Below are 14,283 nucleotides of genomic sequence, written 5' to 3'. Positions count from 1 at the left end.
TTAGAAAAGCTTATAAGAAAAGCATGGGTAAATCATCTAGAAGAACACATTATGATAACTGAAAGACAGTTTGGTTTCAGAAAAGGAAAATCATGTGTTACTAATCTGTTGAGCTACTATGACAGAGTAACAGACACATTACAGGAAAGAGAAGGATGGGTGGACAGTATCTATTTAGATTTCAAGAAAGTATTTGACACAGTACCACACCAAAGACTTTTATGGAATCTGTACCATCAAGGAGGAATTTGAGGCAAACTGTATTGTTGAATGCAAGATTTTCTCATCAGAAGAGAAATGAGAACAGTACTAAGGGGAAATTACTCATCATGGAAAGAAGTCACTAGTGGAGTACCACAAGGCTCAGTGCTGGGACCAATCATGTTTTTAGTGTATATAAATGATATAGACAGTAACACTGGAAATGAAAGCTATAAAAATATGTTTGCAGATGATGCAAAAATACAAAGGAGAATTATTAACACAGACTCTTGTAAAGAGCTACAAGAAGAATTAAATAAACTTCATGAATGGAGTAATACATGGCAATTGGAATTCAGTGTGGACAAGTGTCATGTAATCAAGTTTGGTAAAAGTGGAAAAAGACCTGATTGGGATTGTACGTTAGGAAATAAAACCCTACACACATCAGAAAGAGAGAAGGACGTAGGTGTGATTATCAGTAACAGACTATCTCTGGCTGACCACATCAGTGAGAAGGTACGGAACATGTATATACTGCTTGCAAATATGAGAACAACATTCACATACATAAATGAAGATATGCTAAGAAAGATAATAACATCATTCATCAGACCAACCCTGGAGTATGCATCAGTAGTCGGGAGTCCTCATCTCAAAAAACACATAGACAAGATTGAAAAAGTTCAAAGGGCCGCTACAAGATGGGTACCAAGCTTAAGGGATCTAAGCTACGAAGAAAGACTAAATAAACTGAATCTACCAACACTACAGGAGAGAAGGAAAAGAGGTGACATGATTATGCTATATAAATGCATATCAGGGAAGGAGAAAAATAGACATAGATGATTACTTAACCTTTGGGGAAGCATCAGCAAGAGGACATTGCAAAAAACTGCAGAAGAAGAGAGGTGATAAAGACGTAAGGAAATTTAGTTTCCCAGATAGAGCAATTGATCAGTGGAATGCACTACCGAATGAAATAGTGTGTGCCAAAACAATTCACAGTTTTAAGGATATGTACGATAAATATGGTTTAAGACACGGGACAGTGCAAGCTTGACTCATTCCTGTAAAGATACAATTAGGTAAGAACACACACACACACACACACACACACACATAATAGTAGCTGCCGTACAGGTATGGTATATACATACCGTACTGACATTGTTGAAAATAATGATTTATTTATTTATTATTTTTAGAAGACCCCTGCAAAATCATAATCATATACACAATACAGTTCTCCCTCGATATAACAAATTAATTGGTACCAGACGGTTGACATTAGAGCTGAAAGTTCATTAAAGCCGAACTCTGTGCTGTCCAGTATTCTCCCAGATGTCGTGGCATTTACTGAACAGAGATCATTAAATACAGAGCATCGTTCAGCCGTACACATACACAGTAACATACAGCAAGGTATAAATGGCTCTTTTTCTCATTGAATATGCTATTTACTAACTTATATGTTTATTCTTACCTTTCAGGAAGTGATTGCACTGCAAATAAAGACCGCAAGTAGGCCTTGGATGAATCTGTGTTCGTTCGTTGATTAGTAATTACGAGGAAAGTGTGGGTAAAGAAAACTCACACTGTACATTAACTGTTGCATTACAGTAAATATTACATATTAAAGACTGGCAATGCAAACAGCACAGAATCTTGTCTTTACTCTTGAGGATGTCGTGGACAGTTGTCATTTTAAGCTCGTATTTTGTCATCAGTTTGGAACGAGACAGGCCTCTCTCGCTATTCTTGTTGACAGTAAGCTTCTCCTTTAAAGATAATAGTTTTCTTTTGGCCTTGGTTGTTGGGGGAAAAGCTCTTGAAGGTCGTGATGCCATGACTTCAAGTAGTAGAGGTACAATAGTACAGTATTTGGTGAATTTGCAGTGATGTAGGGAGGTCCTCTCATGATGCTGGTCACCCAGAGACCGATGTGGCATTCTGCAGAATGCGGAGGAGCCCGTGTGCATATGTGTGTGTGTGTGTGTGTGTGTGTGTGTGTGTGTGTGTGTGTGTGTGTGTGTGTGTGTAAGGACGTCACGCAGGTCGGTGTTACCTGAGCTTCCATTCTTTTATCGAGCAAAATTCGTTAAATGAACATAAGGTTCATCCAGCTCAAGGTGGTTGTTGGAACTTAAAATCGTTAAAAGAGGGTTCGGTATATCAAGGGTTTACTGTACAGTATACAGTACTGTATTGTATTTTTTTTTTCTTTCCCTCTCCTCCCTTTTAACATCATGGGTCATGGATTTGGAAACCCCCACTGCATCTCCCCTTGTATAGTCATGATTATATCCCTGGACCCACCTACTCATTTTATTTGTGCATACTGTGTAATCTCTCATCGAATATATAGGACTGCCTGTGTGTCATTATGGTATTACAGGTATTTCAATTTTTCCTGCCATCAGGTATTATTGTGTTAGTGAATTATCTTCTCAATGGCTTGAAGGTTGCAAGTGCTTCATTTAATTCTTAGAAATTAGAGAGGGGGGAGGCTATTTCTTCAGCTTGTAGATCTGTTTACTGTTGCATCTGTATAAAAATTAGGTTTATGGTGCCATGAAATGTTGAATCAGCTTCATTTACTGAAACGACACCTTCAGTTGGTAAATGTATTAATTTTTATCACCATGTAGGTTCATACATGCCTAATTACTGTATCTTAAATCCAGTGAAAAAGTTGTACTTAATATTACTATTAATAAATAATCAGGTTTTGGAGCTAAAATGTGCTAAAGTTAGCAAGTATTTCCCCTTAGATTGCCAGCATGCCTTGACATACTTTTATTTTGAGTAAATATTGATTTAAAGTGCAAATAAATGAATTTGCATTGGAGATAATTATTTATACAAAATAGAAATCAGTCACGGCGAGTTGTTAAGCAAGAGACGAAACGTGTCCACTAACTTTAGCAGGTTTTCTCACTGAATCATGATTTTTTACTACAGTAAAACCTCGATATAATGGAGTTCAATAGACTGGAATTCGCTTTTATTGGACTCGAGGAGCTACTAGACTAAATTCCTATATATCGGAAAAAGTCCAATAAAGCCAGAAACAGTCTGACTGCCTGACCACTTCAGCTATGTTCACCACAATAAGGTAAATAAAAGACATGTTTATCAGTGTACAGTACAGTATTATATATATTGTACCATTTGATTAACCCTATCAGGTTTCTGGGCTGGGCAGATTATGTCTGTGCTAGAGTCTGCCACTCACGCTGACCCACATCTTCGCGGCCCGATATTTTTCTTTGATCGCTCAGTGTAAACTCACTTTTCATGATAGAATGTTGGCCATTTTAAAGGTGAATAGTTGTAGTTTATCGTAGTATGTTCAAAAAAAGAGAACAAAGAAAATAAAATGTCAAAATGACGAGTTGAAGTTAGGTGAAAAACAAAAATTTTATACCTTGGCGTAGAAAAATATTCGGCAAAAACAACTAATAAAGATATGTAAATCTGGTTTAAACAGTGCAAAACTATAATAAATTACCTTTACAATGATATCTATCTATCTGTCTATCTATCTATTGCCAGACGCCTCAATCCTGTTCAGGGTGGCCACAAACAAATCGCCTCCACGTCGCTCTGTCTCCTGCCATTTCACTGCCCTGCTCCCAACTCACACCCCCCTCTCTCATGTGCCTCTCCACCCCGTCCCTTCATCTCATCCTCGGCGTCCCCCTCCCTCTTCCCCCCTCCACCTCACTCACATACACTCTCTTCGTCAGTCTTTCACCCTCCATCCTCTCCACATGGCCAAACCACCTCAGTGTATTCCTCCTAACGCTTCCTGTCACATCCACATCCACACCACAATGCTCCTTTATATCCTCATTTGTCAGCCTGTCTCTCCATGTGACTCCACAGATAAATTATTGTAATTTTTGCATTTTATAGTGCGGTAAAGCGAAAGGAAAGAGATGCACAATTTTAGTTTAGTCTTGGCTGCATATTCAATTTGCAATCTTTTTCTTTGATCAGTCAGTGTAAATACACTTTTTATGATAGGATGCTGGTTGTGATGTTATTTTGAAGCTGAATAGTTGTACTTTATCATAGTATGTTCAAAAAGGGAAAACAAAGAAAATAAAAAGTCAAAGTGACGAGTTGAAATTAGGCAAAACCCGAAAATGTTATACGTTGCTGCAGAAAAATATTTGGCAAGAATAAAGTGATAAAGAAAGAAAGCCATGAGTCAGACCAGCTGTGCAGTACCCGCTACACACAGAGCAACCATTCTGTGATGTCATGCTCAGATTTCTTTGTTATGACGTGTAAACGCGATTTATGGTGAATATTTTATGAAAATTTCTTAAAATGACAATTAAAAGTGTCATCGGAATCTCTGAGGTTGGATTTGAAATGATGATCAAAATAGTCATCGGAATCTCAAAGGGTTAATGTAGTGGAGTTATAACACAGTACAGTACTGCAATGGTAGTCAAAACAGTTTGAAAACCGTTCATGCGATCCGGACTAATGTCTGATATATTGGAAAAGGTCCAGATTAGCAGGGGGAAGTCCAGATGTCGCTTTTATCGGAATTTCTCATTTTTCGGAATGGCTTGGGCCCCAATTAGTCTGTTATAGTGAGGTCTTACTGTAATATGTAAATTAAACATTTTTTACTGGATTTCAGGTAATTTGGTGTGTATGAACATATATGGTGATAAAAGTTATAATATTTTCCAATTAAAAGTGCCAGTTTGGTAAATGAACATTTGATTCGGTATTTCATTGCACCCTTAGGTTTATCTGTCAGTTAGCAGCTTCACAGAGTGAAGTGGTTAATGATATACTATATTGTTCTGGTATTCCTAAATGTTTCACATGTACTAGTACATGTATCCTGAAAACCAAACCACCCTGTTTTTTTTTTTTTTTTTTTTTTAATAATAATATACTGTAAAGTTATGTACAGTAGTGAAATTGACTGTCATGGGCTGATATTCAAGGTGGGAAGGAGATAATTCCTTTGGTTTCCTTTCTCCTTCAGTTTATGTACTTGAAGAGGACAAACTTTAGAGCAGTTCCACTCGAAACAGTTTTGGAAAGTTATAGTAGAATGATGACAGTCCAGTTTTTCATCAGTCATACTCTTCATTCAGATGTCAGGTACAATTCTGGTACAGTATTGTAGCTTAATTACAAAATAAAGCATGTTATAGTGTTAGTTATTTTTCTGGCACTGTCATGATCAAATGTTTGCCAGCAATCTCCTACAAATATAATGGTGTGCCCTCCATATTTCTCATTCATTCCTGAATGCCAGATAGTATCCTTCCTACTCATGCTGTTTTGTTGTGTGCATCATATTGTTATCATGAACAGTAGTAGTTTCCATTGTCAAGTTTGACAGGGAAGCACGAGCAAACTTGTTACCGTAGTACCTGTATTACTACATTAGTATTTTTTGTTGTTATGAACTTATGATTGTAATTACAGTTGCTTACTTTGCTTTCATTTTAACCAGGGTGGAAACAATGCAGGGCACACAGTTGTGGTTGGTGAAGCAGAGTACGACTTTCACATCCTTCCATCTGGCATTATCAACCCTGATGCCATCTCTGTGATAGGTAATTACTACAAACGGTACTTATTTTTTATTTTTGTGGCAAAAAGGAGATATTTTTAGCCAAAACTTATTTGAGCATAAGTTTATATGCAGCTAAACTGATGTAGATGGGAGGGACTTGTACAAGCACCCATATGTTTGTCAGAAAAAAGACAAAATAAATAAAATAAACAAGAATCATTTTTGTTTTTAAAAGACTCCAGCATGCTTGCATGTCTCGGCCTTCGTCACTTAATGGTGGCTCTCCATACTGCTCAATCTCTGGCAGCTTATCTATTTAGCCCCTTATCCCTGAGGTCACACTCATTGACCTCGTCCCAGGTTTTTTTCAGTCAGCCTCTCACAACCCTACCCCCAACATTAACACTTCTCATTTTCTGCACCCAGTTATCACCCCCCATCTTCTCCACGTGCCCAAACCATCTGAATCTACCTCCTCTCCTCATCACAACACCAATCATTTCAGTCCCATCCTACCTCACAACTCTTCCACCATAAACCTAGCTCCCCGAGGCCTCGCACTCAAGGACGCACTGCACATCCACCTAATTAATGTCATTTCTGTATGTTTAAGCCTGCAAATATCCTCTTCCTTAACTGCTAGGTTTCACTACCATGCAGCACTGTATTTCTAAAGCATGCCGCATACATAGATCTCTTAGCATGAGGGGAGAGCCCTCTCAGTGTCAGGAGAGGCAATGACTCCCTGAACTTCCTCCAACTACTGCACACTCTAGCCACAGAGCTAGCTCCAGCCCCACCTACAGCACTTAACATGTCTCCCAAATAACAAAACTCTCCCACACACTCATGAGACCCAGCAGCAAGATCAATCCTTTCATGCCTGCCAATCTCTGCCTGCTCTCCCCGACACACCGCACAGATGAAATCAGCATTATCTCACAGTCTACCTCTAATACCATTACATCTCAGATGCATCCATTCATCACAAACACTGCACAAGATGGAATTACTTCCCATGCCCTTGTAACAAAAGTGCACATGACCACTCTCCCTCTTCTTTCACAATACTTCCACCAGCCCTGGATGCCTTCACTTTTTCCATCCATCCTCTTCTATCTTTCTTTCCTTCATTCTTTCCTCGTCTTTCTGCCAATGGGTGACTCTACATTCCCTCCTCTGTGTTTCTTTCTGTCATTCTTTCCCCATCACATTGAGTGACAAGGCAAATGGTTTCCTGTACATGGAAACCATTTACTATGCTGAGTGGTATCCATATAACCAAATTTGGGCGCCTGGTGGTTTAGTGGGTAATTATGGCGCTCCAATCGAAATGAGCCGGTGAATGTTTATATCGAAGGGATGGTTGGGGTTTATTGCTCACATAATGCCACTCAGGGATGAGTGAGGCTGGTCACTCTAATCTTAAATGTCAGGACCAACTTGCCAAGCCCTGGGCCCTGTATGCTCCTCATGGGGCAACATAGGATTGGATGATGGGGGAAAAAAAAATAAAAAAAAATCTAAGGCCTTGTGCCCCGTACTTGCACTTCCAATCTTTCAGTCAACATCAAATCATCGGCATACAACATCTCCCACAGGAGTCCATTTCTGAAGCCACATGAGAGGGCTTCAAGAATATTGATTATAATTTCATTATACTGTACATGACTTGTAATCTAATTTTAGTAATAATACAGTCCATTCAGGCTCTAATATTGCACATTGATTTTTCCAGAAATATAATTGATTCTGGTTCCAGCAGCTACAATCATAACAAGCTATTGTCCAAAGAATAAATCAGTCAGCTGGAGAAATTCTTCCCAGAGCTATTTGAGACCCAGGGTATTGGTTTAGTTGAATCGTTAAATAAATGAGGATGTGATAGAAAGCATTAGGAGAAATACATTCAGGTGGTTTGGTCACATAGAGAGGATGGAGAGTGAGAGACTGATGAGGAGAGTGTATATGAATGAGGTGGAAGGGGGAAGAGGGAGGGGGAGACCAAGGATGAGGTGGAGGGATGGAGCAGAGAGGTATATGAGAGAGGGGTGTGTGAGCTGGGAGCAGGGCAGTTAAATGGCAGTGGACAGGGCGTCATGGAAGCGATTTGATTGTGGCCACCCTTTACGGGATTAAGGTGTCTGGCAATAGAAGAAAAAACAGCTGTTGTAAATGAGATTCTTGATAATATTTTAAGTGAAATAAAGCTGAAACAATTTGGAATTAGCCTTTTGATCCCCCATACGGTGATTCCAGCAGACTGATTCTGACAAAATATTCTCTCAGCTGTTATGACTCAGTATTCACACTGCAGTCTGCAGAGGGAGTTGCCTCATTTTGAATTATTATTTCTTCATATCAGCTGTGTGTTCCATCCTGTACTTGCTCATCACTGATATTCACATGCACAGTGTTAAAGTATAAGATCACTCTGCTGTACTGTCCTGTATCAACAAGAGGCTACTGAAAGTAGTAAATGCCTATTGAGCAGCAGGACAGATAACTTGCTCTTTGTTTTTTCTTTGCCAAACATGTGTTGTATATATAGTGTATATCTTTGTATGTTTTTTGTAGCTAATGATTATTGCAAATTAGCACGTTGGATTCATAAGTGATGTAAATGTAAAAAATGGTCATCTTGCATAATTTGTGGGAACTGCAGTCGATGTACACGTAGATAAATTTGAAAGCTGAACACGTTATTTATCATTATAAAAAAGTTATTAGCCAATAGGTATAGCATACACTTAACCCTTTGTATATGAGAATTGTAATTTTTAAAGGTTTTCAGGTAATGGTGTTGTGGTACATTTGGGTCAGATGTTTGAGGAGCTTTCAAAGAATGAAGCCAAAGGACTTGTTGACTGGGAGAAGCGACTGTTGATATCTGACAGAGCTCACATTGTGTTTGACTTCCACCAGGTTAGATTGAAATTCAGTTTGGCAGTCAGAGTATTATAAATTTATAATGGAGCTTCTTGTGTTATGGATATCCTATGTCTGTTTACCACAGCTTTCATAATCAGACTTCCAGCTAACACCAGATGACTTTATTCGGCTGAGAGTGAGTCATAGGAGCCTTAGTGCATTAATACTGTCACCATTAACTCTCTCATGATCAGAACAAATATAGTACTATATTTACAGTAGTTCCACCTAATGTCTGATGACTTTATTCAGCTGAGTGTGAACCTAAACTGAGTGTTGATGAGTTCAGTCTTCATCAGTAATTTTTCCCATGGCAACAAGGTTGTTTTTTTTACACCTGTTCACAGGGACATTGGAGTGGTAGGTGGTGGTGACCATCATCCACTCACATGATGTAGTGCTACCTACTGCTTCCATCTCCTTTATCATTCATTTTTTGTGTGTCCTCCATTCTACCAAGTTCTCCTATCCTTCCTGTTAATTTTTATTACTCTTCTTTCCACTTCCGGTGGCTCTACACTGAGTGACAAGCCTAATCATTTCCTGTAACCCAGGAAACCATTTACAACTCTGGGTGGTAACCCTATAATAGAATAACTTAGGTGTTGTGGAGCCTACTGTGGTGCCCCTGTTAACAAGGTGGAGAGATGCAAATGTGGCATCCATCCAGGAACCAAACCTCCACAGTTTGTTCCATCCCACTGTGGTGAGGCAATCTGCCATAAAGGAACATCAGTTCACTGCATGGGATGACTCTGGAAGGGCAGTTACGTACCTGTGGTTGACGTTTCTGCTCGCCCAAACAGACTAGGGTTACTCGACAACAACAACGGACATTTTATGACAAAAGTAGTTGTTGCTTAACCCTGGCTGTCTGACCAAGCAAACCTGCCAACCGCAGGTAAGCAACTACTCTTGTGGGGTCATTCTATAGGTATAATATACTACACTACAGCACCCTGTACATACACTGTGCAGGGAATAGGCACCCCATCTTGGTAGACTGCACCTCACCATGGTTGGACCTGGATCCATCTCCACGGTGAGGTGCAGTGAAATGTGAGACTGTTTGGCACCTAGGTGGATGCTGCAGCTTCTCAGGTTCTCACAGAGTACACAGCACCACCATGTGGATGCTCCTTGTCAATGCCTGTTACTTGACAAAAGTAATAAATTGTGGTACTACTTATATGTATAGTGGATGCCGATATATAATTCTTAGTGAACACATTCTGTCCTACCAGGTACTTTTTGTATAACACATTCAGTACGTGTATTTATGATTGTTATCTGTTTTCCATTAATTTTCATGCAGAATTATTTATTGCTTATTTTTGTAGTATAGTGGACAGTATTTTTTAACTTATATTAAATATGTCATCACAGAGTGTGGATGGGCTACAAGAACAAGAACGTTCAAAAGATAATTCTGGTACCAAAACCCTAGGCACTACCAAGAAGGGCATTGGACCATGCTACTCCAGTAAGGCAGGGAGACATGGACTGCGCATGGCAGATTTGTTGGGTGATTTCAGTGTATTTGAGCAAAGATTAAGAAATCTGGTTGATTCTCACAAAAGAATGTTTCCAGGTAAGAAATGGAAAAATCATTGAAGCTATGCTAGAAGTTTTACATCTTCTAAATATCAAGATTGTCGATCATATCATGACGTAGTTAATTCAGTTGCGTTTTGATTTGAACTTAGTGTGGCCATAGATTCTATAGTTAATCTGTCATTCTTAGCATTTGGGATTGCCACTTCTGTTTGTCATAAGTAATTTGTAATTATGCTGACCTAGTTCTCAGAATTTGATTGGATAAATAAACAAGTGAAATAGCACATTTGTACTGTAATAATTATACTAACCCAGTTCCCAGTCTTTAGTATAATTTAATGTGATAAATGAATGTGAAAAAATAAAGTACAGAAGTAGGGGAGGCAGAAGTTTTGCTGGAAGATAGAAAGAGAGAAATGCACATGACAGAGGTTGAACTTTTATTTAATTGTGTATTTATTTTTTCTTTTTGACAGTTAGTGAGATCGTCTATCACAAAAATATTACAAGAACAGGTTAATGAAGTACTCATATATAATGTTGAAGGCATATGCCTGAAGGTTTAGCTGAGAATTTTAAAGGCATGAAAAGTGACTGGATAAATTTATGACCTAGTTCACGGGGCATTCTGTGATAGTTCTTTATGCTTTCGTTTTATTGTTACTGGATCTTATGCACCCCGTAAGGCGATGAAAATGATGACTTAATTTACAGTAGTTTGATAAATATAACTTTTTTTTTCTCTCTCTCTCTCCAGAACTGAAAGTAGATGTTGAAGAGGAAGTGAAGAAGTACAAAAAGTATGCAGAGCGAATGCAACCCTTAGTTACCAACACAATTGCATTCCTCCACAAGTGCCTTCAAGGGGACAAAAAAGTGCTAGTGGAAGGAGCCAATGCCACCATGCTGGACATTGACTTTGGTTAGTATTTTACGTCATAATTTTAAATGGTATTTTTCATTCCTTATGTCTCTCTGTTGATGTATCTGCAGTACTAGATATGCATATTTGTGTATCTTTCTGTGTAGGCTAAACATTGCATATGTATTTGTCTGTAACTTTCTATGTAGGCCATATATAATGATACAGGAGTAGTTACATTAATCCTTTCTCTGTAAGAGATCTTTAAGCTGAACAAATTGCAGTAGCCAGAATACAATAAAGGACATCATTTTAATGAAGGGGTTGTTGCAAGAATTATCTTGGGGCAGTTTAGTTAAAGTTATGAGAAATATTTGTAGTTGCAGAACTGAGAAATTGCTTTTTCACCAAGGCAGAAATAGATGTTTGGGATGTTAATTCACATGTTATAAGGAAAATGGGATAAAGGGCCATTTGGGCCACTGTCTTTGGAGGTATATATGATCCCAAGTGATGGGAATTTGTGTGAATATAGCAGTGCTGCTCTCAACCTTGTGGTTGACTGATTTGTTTATCTAAAAATGATTTAGATCACAGATTAATGATAAACTGAATTGTATCAGATAAGCAAAAATAAGCAGTCATATATACGTGAGCTTGTGCTGGAGAGGTGTGACTACTGTATTTCTGTTAGCTGTTAAAGATTCATAATAACATTGCCTCCTGGAAGTTTGCATTCATAAATAAGATGATAGTGATAAATAGCAAAAATGAACATTTACAAGGCATAGGAACCAGTGCAATGGAAGTATTAACTCAGGTGAGTGATAGCTGGCCATGCAAAATGTATGTAATGTACAGTGGCAGACCAGGAGCCTTATGCTGTATTCTGTATGTGAGGTTTCTGATGTTTGTCTTATTCAGCCAGTGGGTTGGAAATAGAAGTTGAGGCAATGATGATGATACTATAATGTGCTTTACCTCTGTTACAGGAACATACCCATATGTGACTTCAAGCAATTGCAGCATTGGTGGAGTGTGCACTGGCTTGGGAATAGCACCACAATACATCGGGGATGTGTACGGAGTGGTGAAGGCCTACACAACTAGGGTTGGGGTTGGTGCATTCCCCACTGAGCTTGATGATGTATGTAGTAAAATGGCACATAGTACAGTGTGATTGCATATACAAGTTAACCCATAAAGTCCACAAATCTCCAGGCCCAACTGCACCCCAGTTGCAAAGGGAAAATTTTCTGTTACTGATTTCGAGAGCTTGAATTTACCTGAAAATGGCAATCTCAGTCCCATAAGCCTAATGGTTACCGCACAATCGACTGTCAAATATTATAATAGTTACCCATCACATCTGAATGAAAATAGGAAAATTTTGGCATATACCTATTTTTTGCCACATAACCTTACAAAAATTACCCAAATCAATATGAAACATATGCCCAGGCATGAAAATCTATATGAGTGTGCATAAAGAAAGGGGAAAAGTCACCAGTTGTGTTGGTCTTTTACTATTTGTGATATTTTATGCTGCTTTCAGGTCCCAGATATAGTTTATTAGGTACAGAATGTGCACATTTGCTCACAGGGGGTGATTTATGGCTGTAGAGGCATTTTGGGAGGGGGGGGGGGACACGCCAAACATTTGTGGAAATTCCACTTTCGTGGAGGTCTGTGTCCCCTAACCCCCGCAGATGTGGAGGGCCAGGTGTATTATCACTTGGAAATAAAAAGCAAAACAAAGACGACAATAATTACTGTTCATTTAACTTTCATTTAGTATGGTGGCCTCATTACTTCGATAAATTACCAGTTTCATGTACAGTACACCCACAGTATAACAAAATACAGTAGTTGATACCAAACCCTTGACATTAACGCCGAACACCATGCTGTTAGGTTATTTCCCAGGCGTGACTTTTACCGAACAAAGATTGTTAAATATAGAACATCGTTTGGCTGTATGGTCGTACATAATAACATACAGCTGGGTCTGAATGGCTCTTTTACTCAATAAATGCTCTGTTAATGGCTCCCCTCATGATGCTGGTTGTCCAGAGACCAATACAGTGTTCTGTGGGATGTGGATGTGTGTGTGTGTGTGTGTGTGGGGGGGATGCAATGCTGGTCGGTATTTCCCGTGCATCCATTCATTTACCAAACAATATTTGTTTAGCCAGCTCAAGGTGGTCATTAAAACCAAAATTCATCAAAAGAGGGTTTAGTATATCAAAGGTTTACTGTATTTGAAGGTTGATATAGCCGAAGTTTGGATTAACGAGGTTAAATACCATGAGGATTACTGTATTTTACTTTCCTCCAAAGAATATTGGTAAACCTCTGATAACTCAAGGCAGTGATTTACACTATTTTAAGTGGAGGGATGGTACCTAAGTAAAATTACTCTGTTGTGAAATGTATCAGTACAGTACTTGAGTAATGTATGTGTTTTTATTTTCTTGTGAAGGACATTGGTACACTGTTGAGGACGCGAGGTGGCGAGTATGGGGTGACAACAGGGCGACCACGGCGATGTGGGTGGCTGGATGTGGTGCTACTCAGGCATACTAACATGATCAATGGATACACCGCCATTGCTCTTACTAAGATGGACATCCTTGACACCCTTAGTGGTATGTTTTATAAATTTATACAGTACAATATATATATATATAAATGAGCCTCTGTGGTACAGTGGTAAAGTGTGCGTTTTTGCACACTGGAAAGCGAGGGTTCGCGCCCCGCCAGGGTAATAAACTTTGGAAGCGTCTTCCCGGCCATATACTGCTTTGACGGACACCAGGAGGAAAATATGGAAGCTGAAAACCAAGTAGTAAGGGATGCCTTCTATAGCGAGTTGAGGAGAGTGGTGGCTGAACAGGGAGCTGTAGACAAAGGCGTTAATGAATAGTACAGAGCCCTCACGAACAATTTCTTGAGAGTTACTGGTGTAACATGCGGTTGGACAAGAGGACCACCAAGACATAAAGTAACTTGGTGGTGGGATGAGGGTGTAGAAGCTGCAGCTAAGGAGAAAAGAAGGATTTTCCGGGAATGGAAGAAGGGTGATAGCAAAGAGGAATATTTGGCTGCCAAGCGTAGGGCTAGAAGAGAGGTATACAGGGCAAAGTCTGAGTCACAGGGACTATTACTTGAT

At 39.1% G+C, this 14,283-nt stretch overlaps 1 protein-coding gene across 1 annotated transcript in view; it reads left to right on the top strand.

The window, feature by feature from the left end:
- The window catches only part of Adss (adenylosuccinate synthetase), a 41,998-nt gene that overhangs the window by 13,638 nt on the left and 14,077 nt on the right, over positions 1–14,283 (top strand). Inside the window, exons 2-7 of the mRNA XM_080279002.1 lie at positions 5,699–5,801; positions 8,556–8,686; positions 10,079–10,283; positions 11,007–11,171; positions 12,104–12,258; positions 13,594–13,759. Of these exons, the coding sequence (XP_080135128.1) occupies positions 5,699–5,801; positions 8,556–8,686; positions 10,079–10,283; positions 11,007–11,171; positions 12,104–12,258; positions 13,594–13,759 (925 nt within the window). The remainder of the gene's footprint in view (positions 1–5,698; positions 5,802–8,555; positions 8,687–10,078; positions 10,284–11,006; positions 11,172–12,103; positions 12,259–13,593; positions 13,760–14,283) is intronic.

This window comes from Coenobita brevimanus, chromosome 76, assembly GCF_032717465.1.
Source record: "Coenobita brevimanus isolate Jiangsu-jjx chromosome 76, ASM3271746v2, whole genome shotgun sequence".
Lineage (NCBI taxonomy): Eukaryota > Metazoa > Arthropoda > Malacostraca > Decapoda > Coenobitidae > Coenobita > Coenobita brevimanus.
The sequence above is the reverse complement of the archived record's forward strand: the minus strand, read 5'-3'. Positions and strand labels throughout refer to the sequence as shown.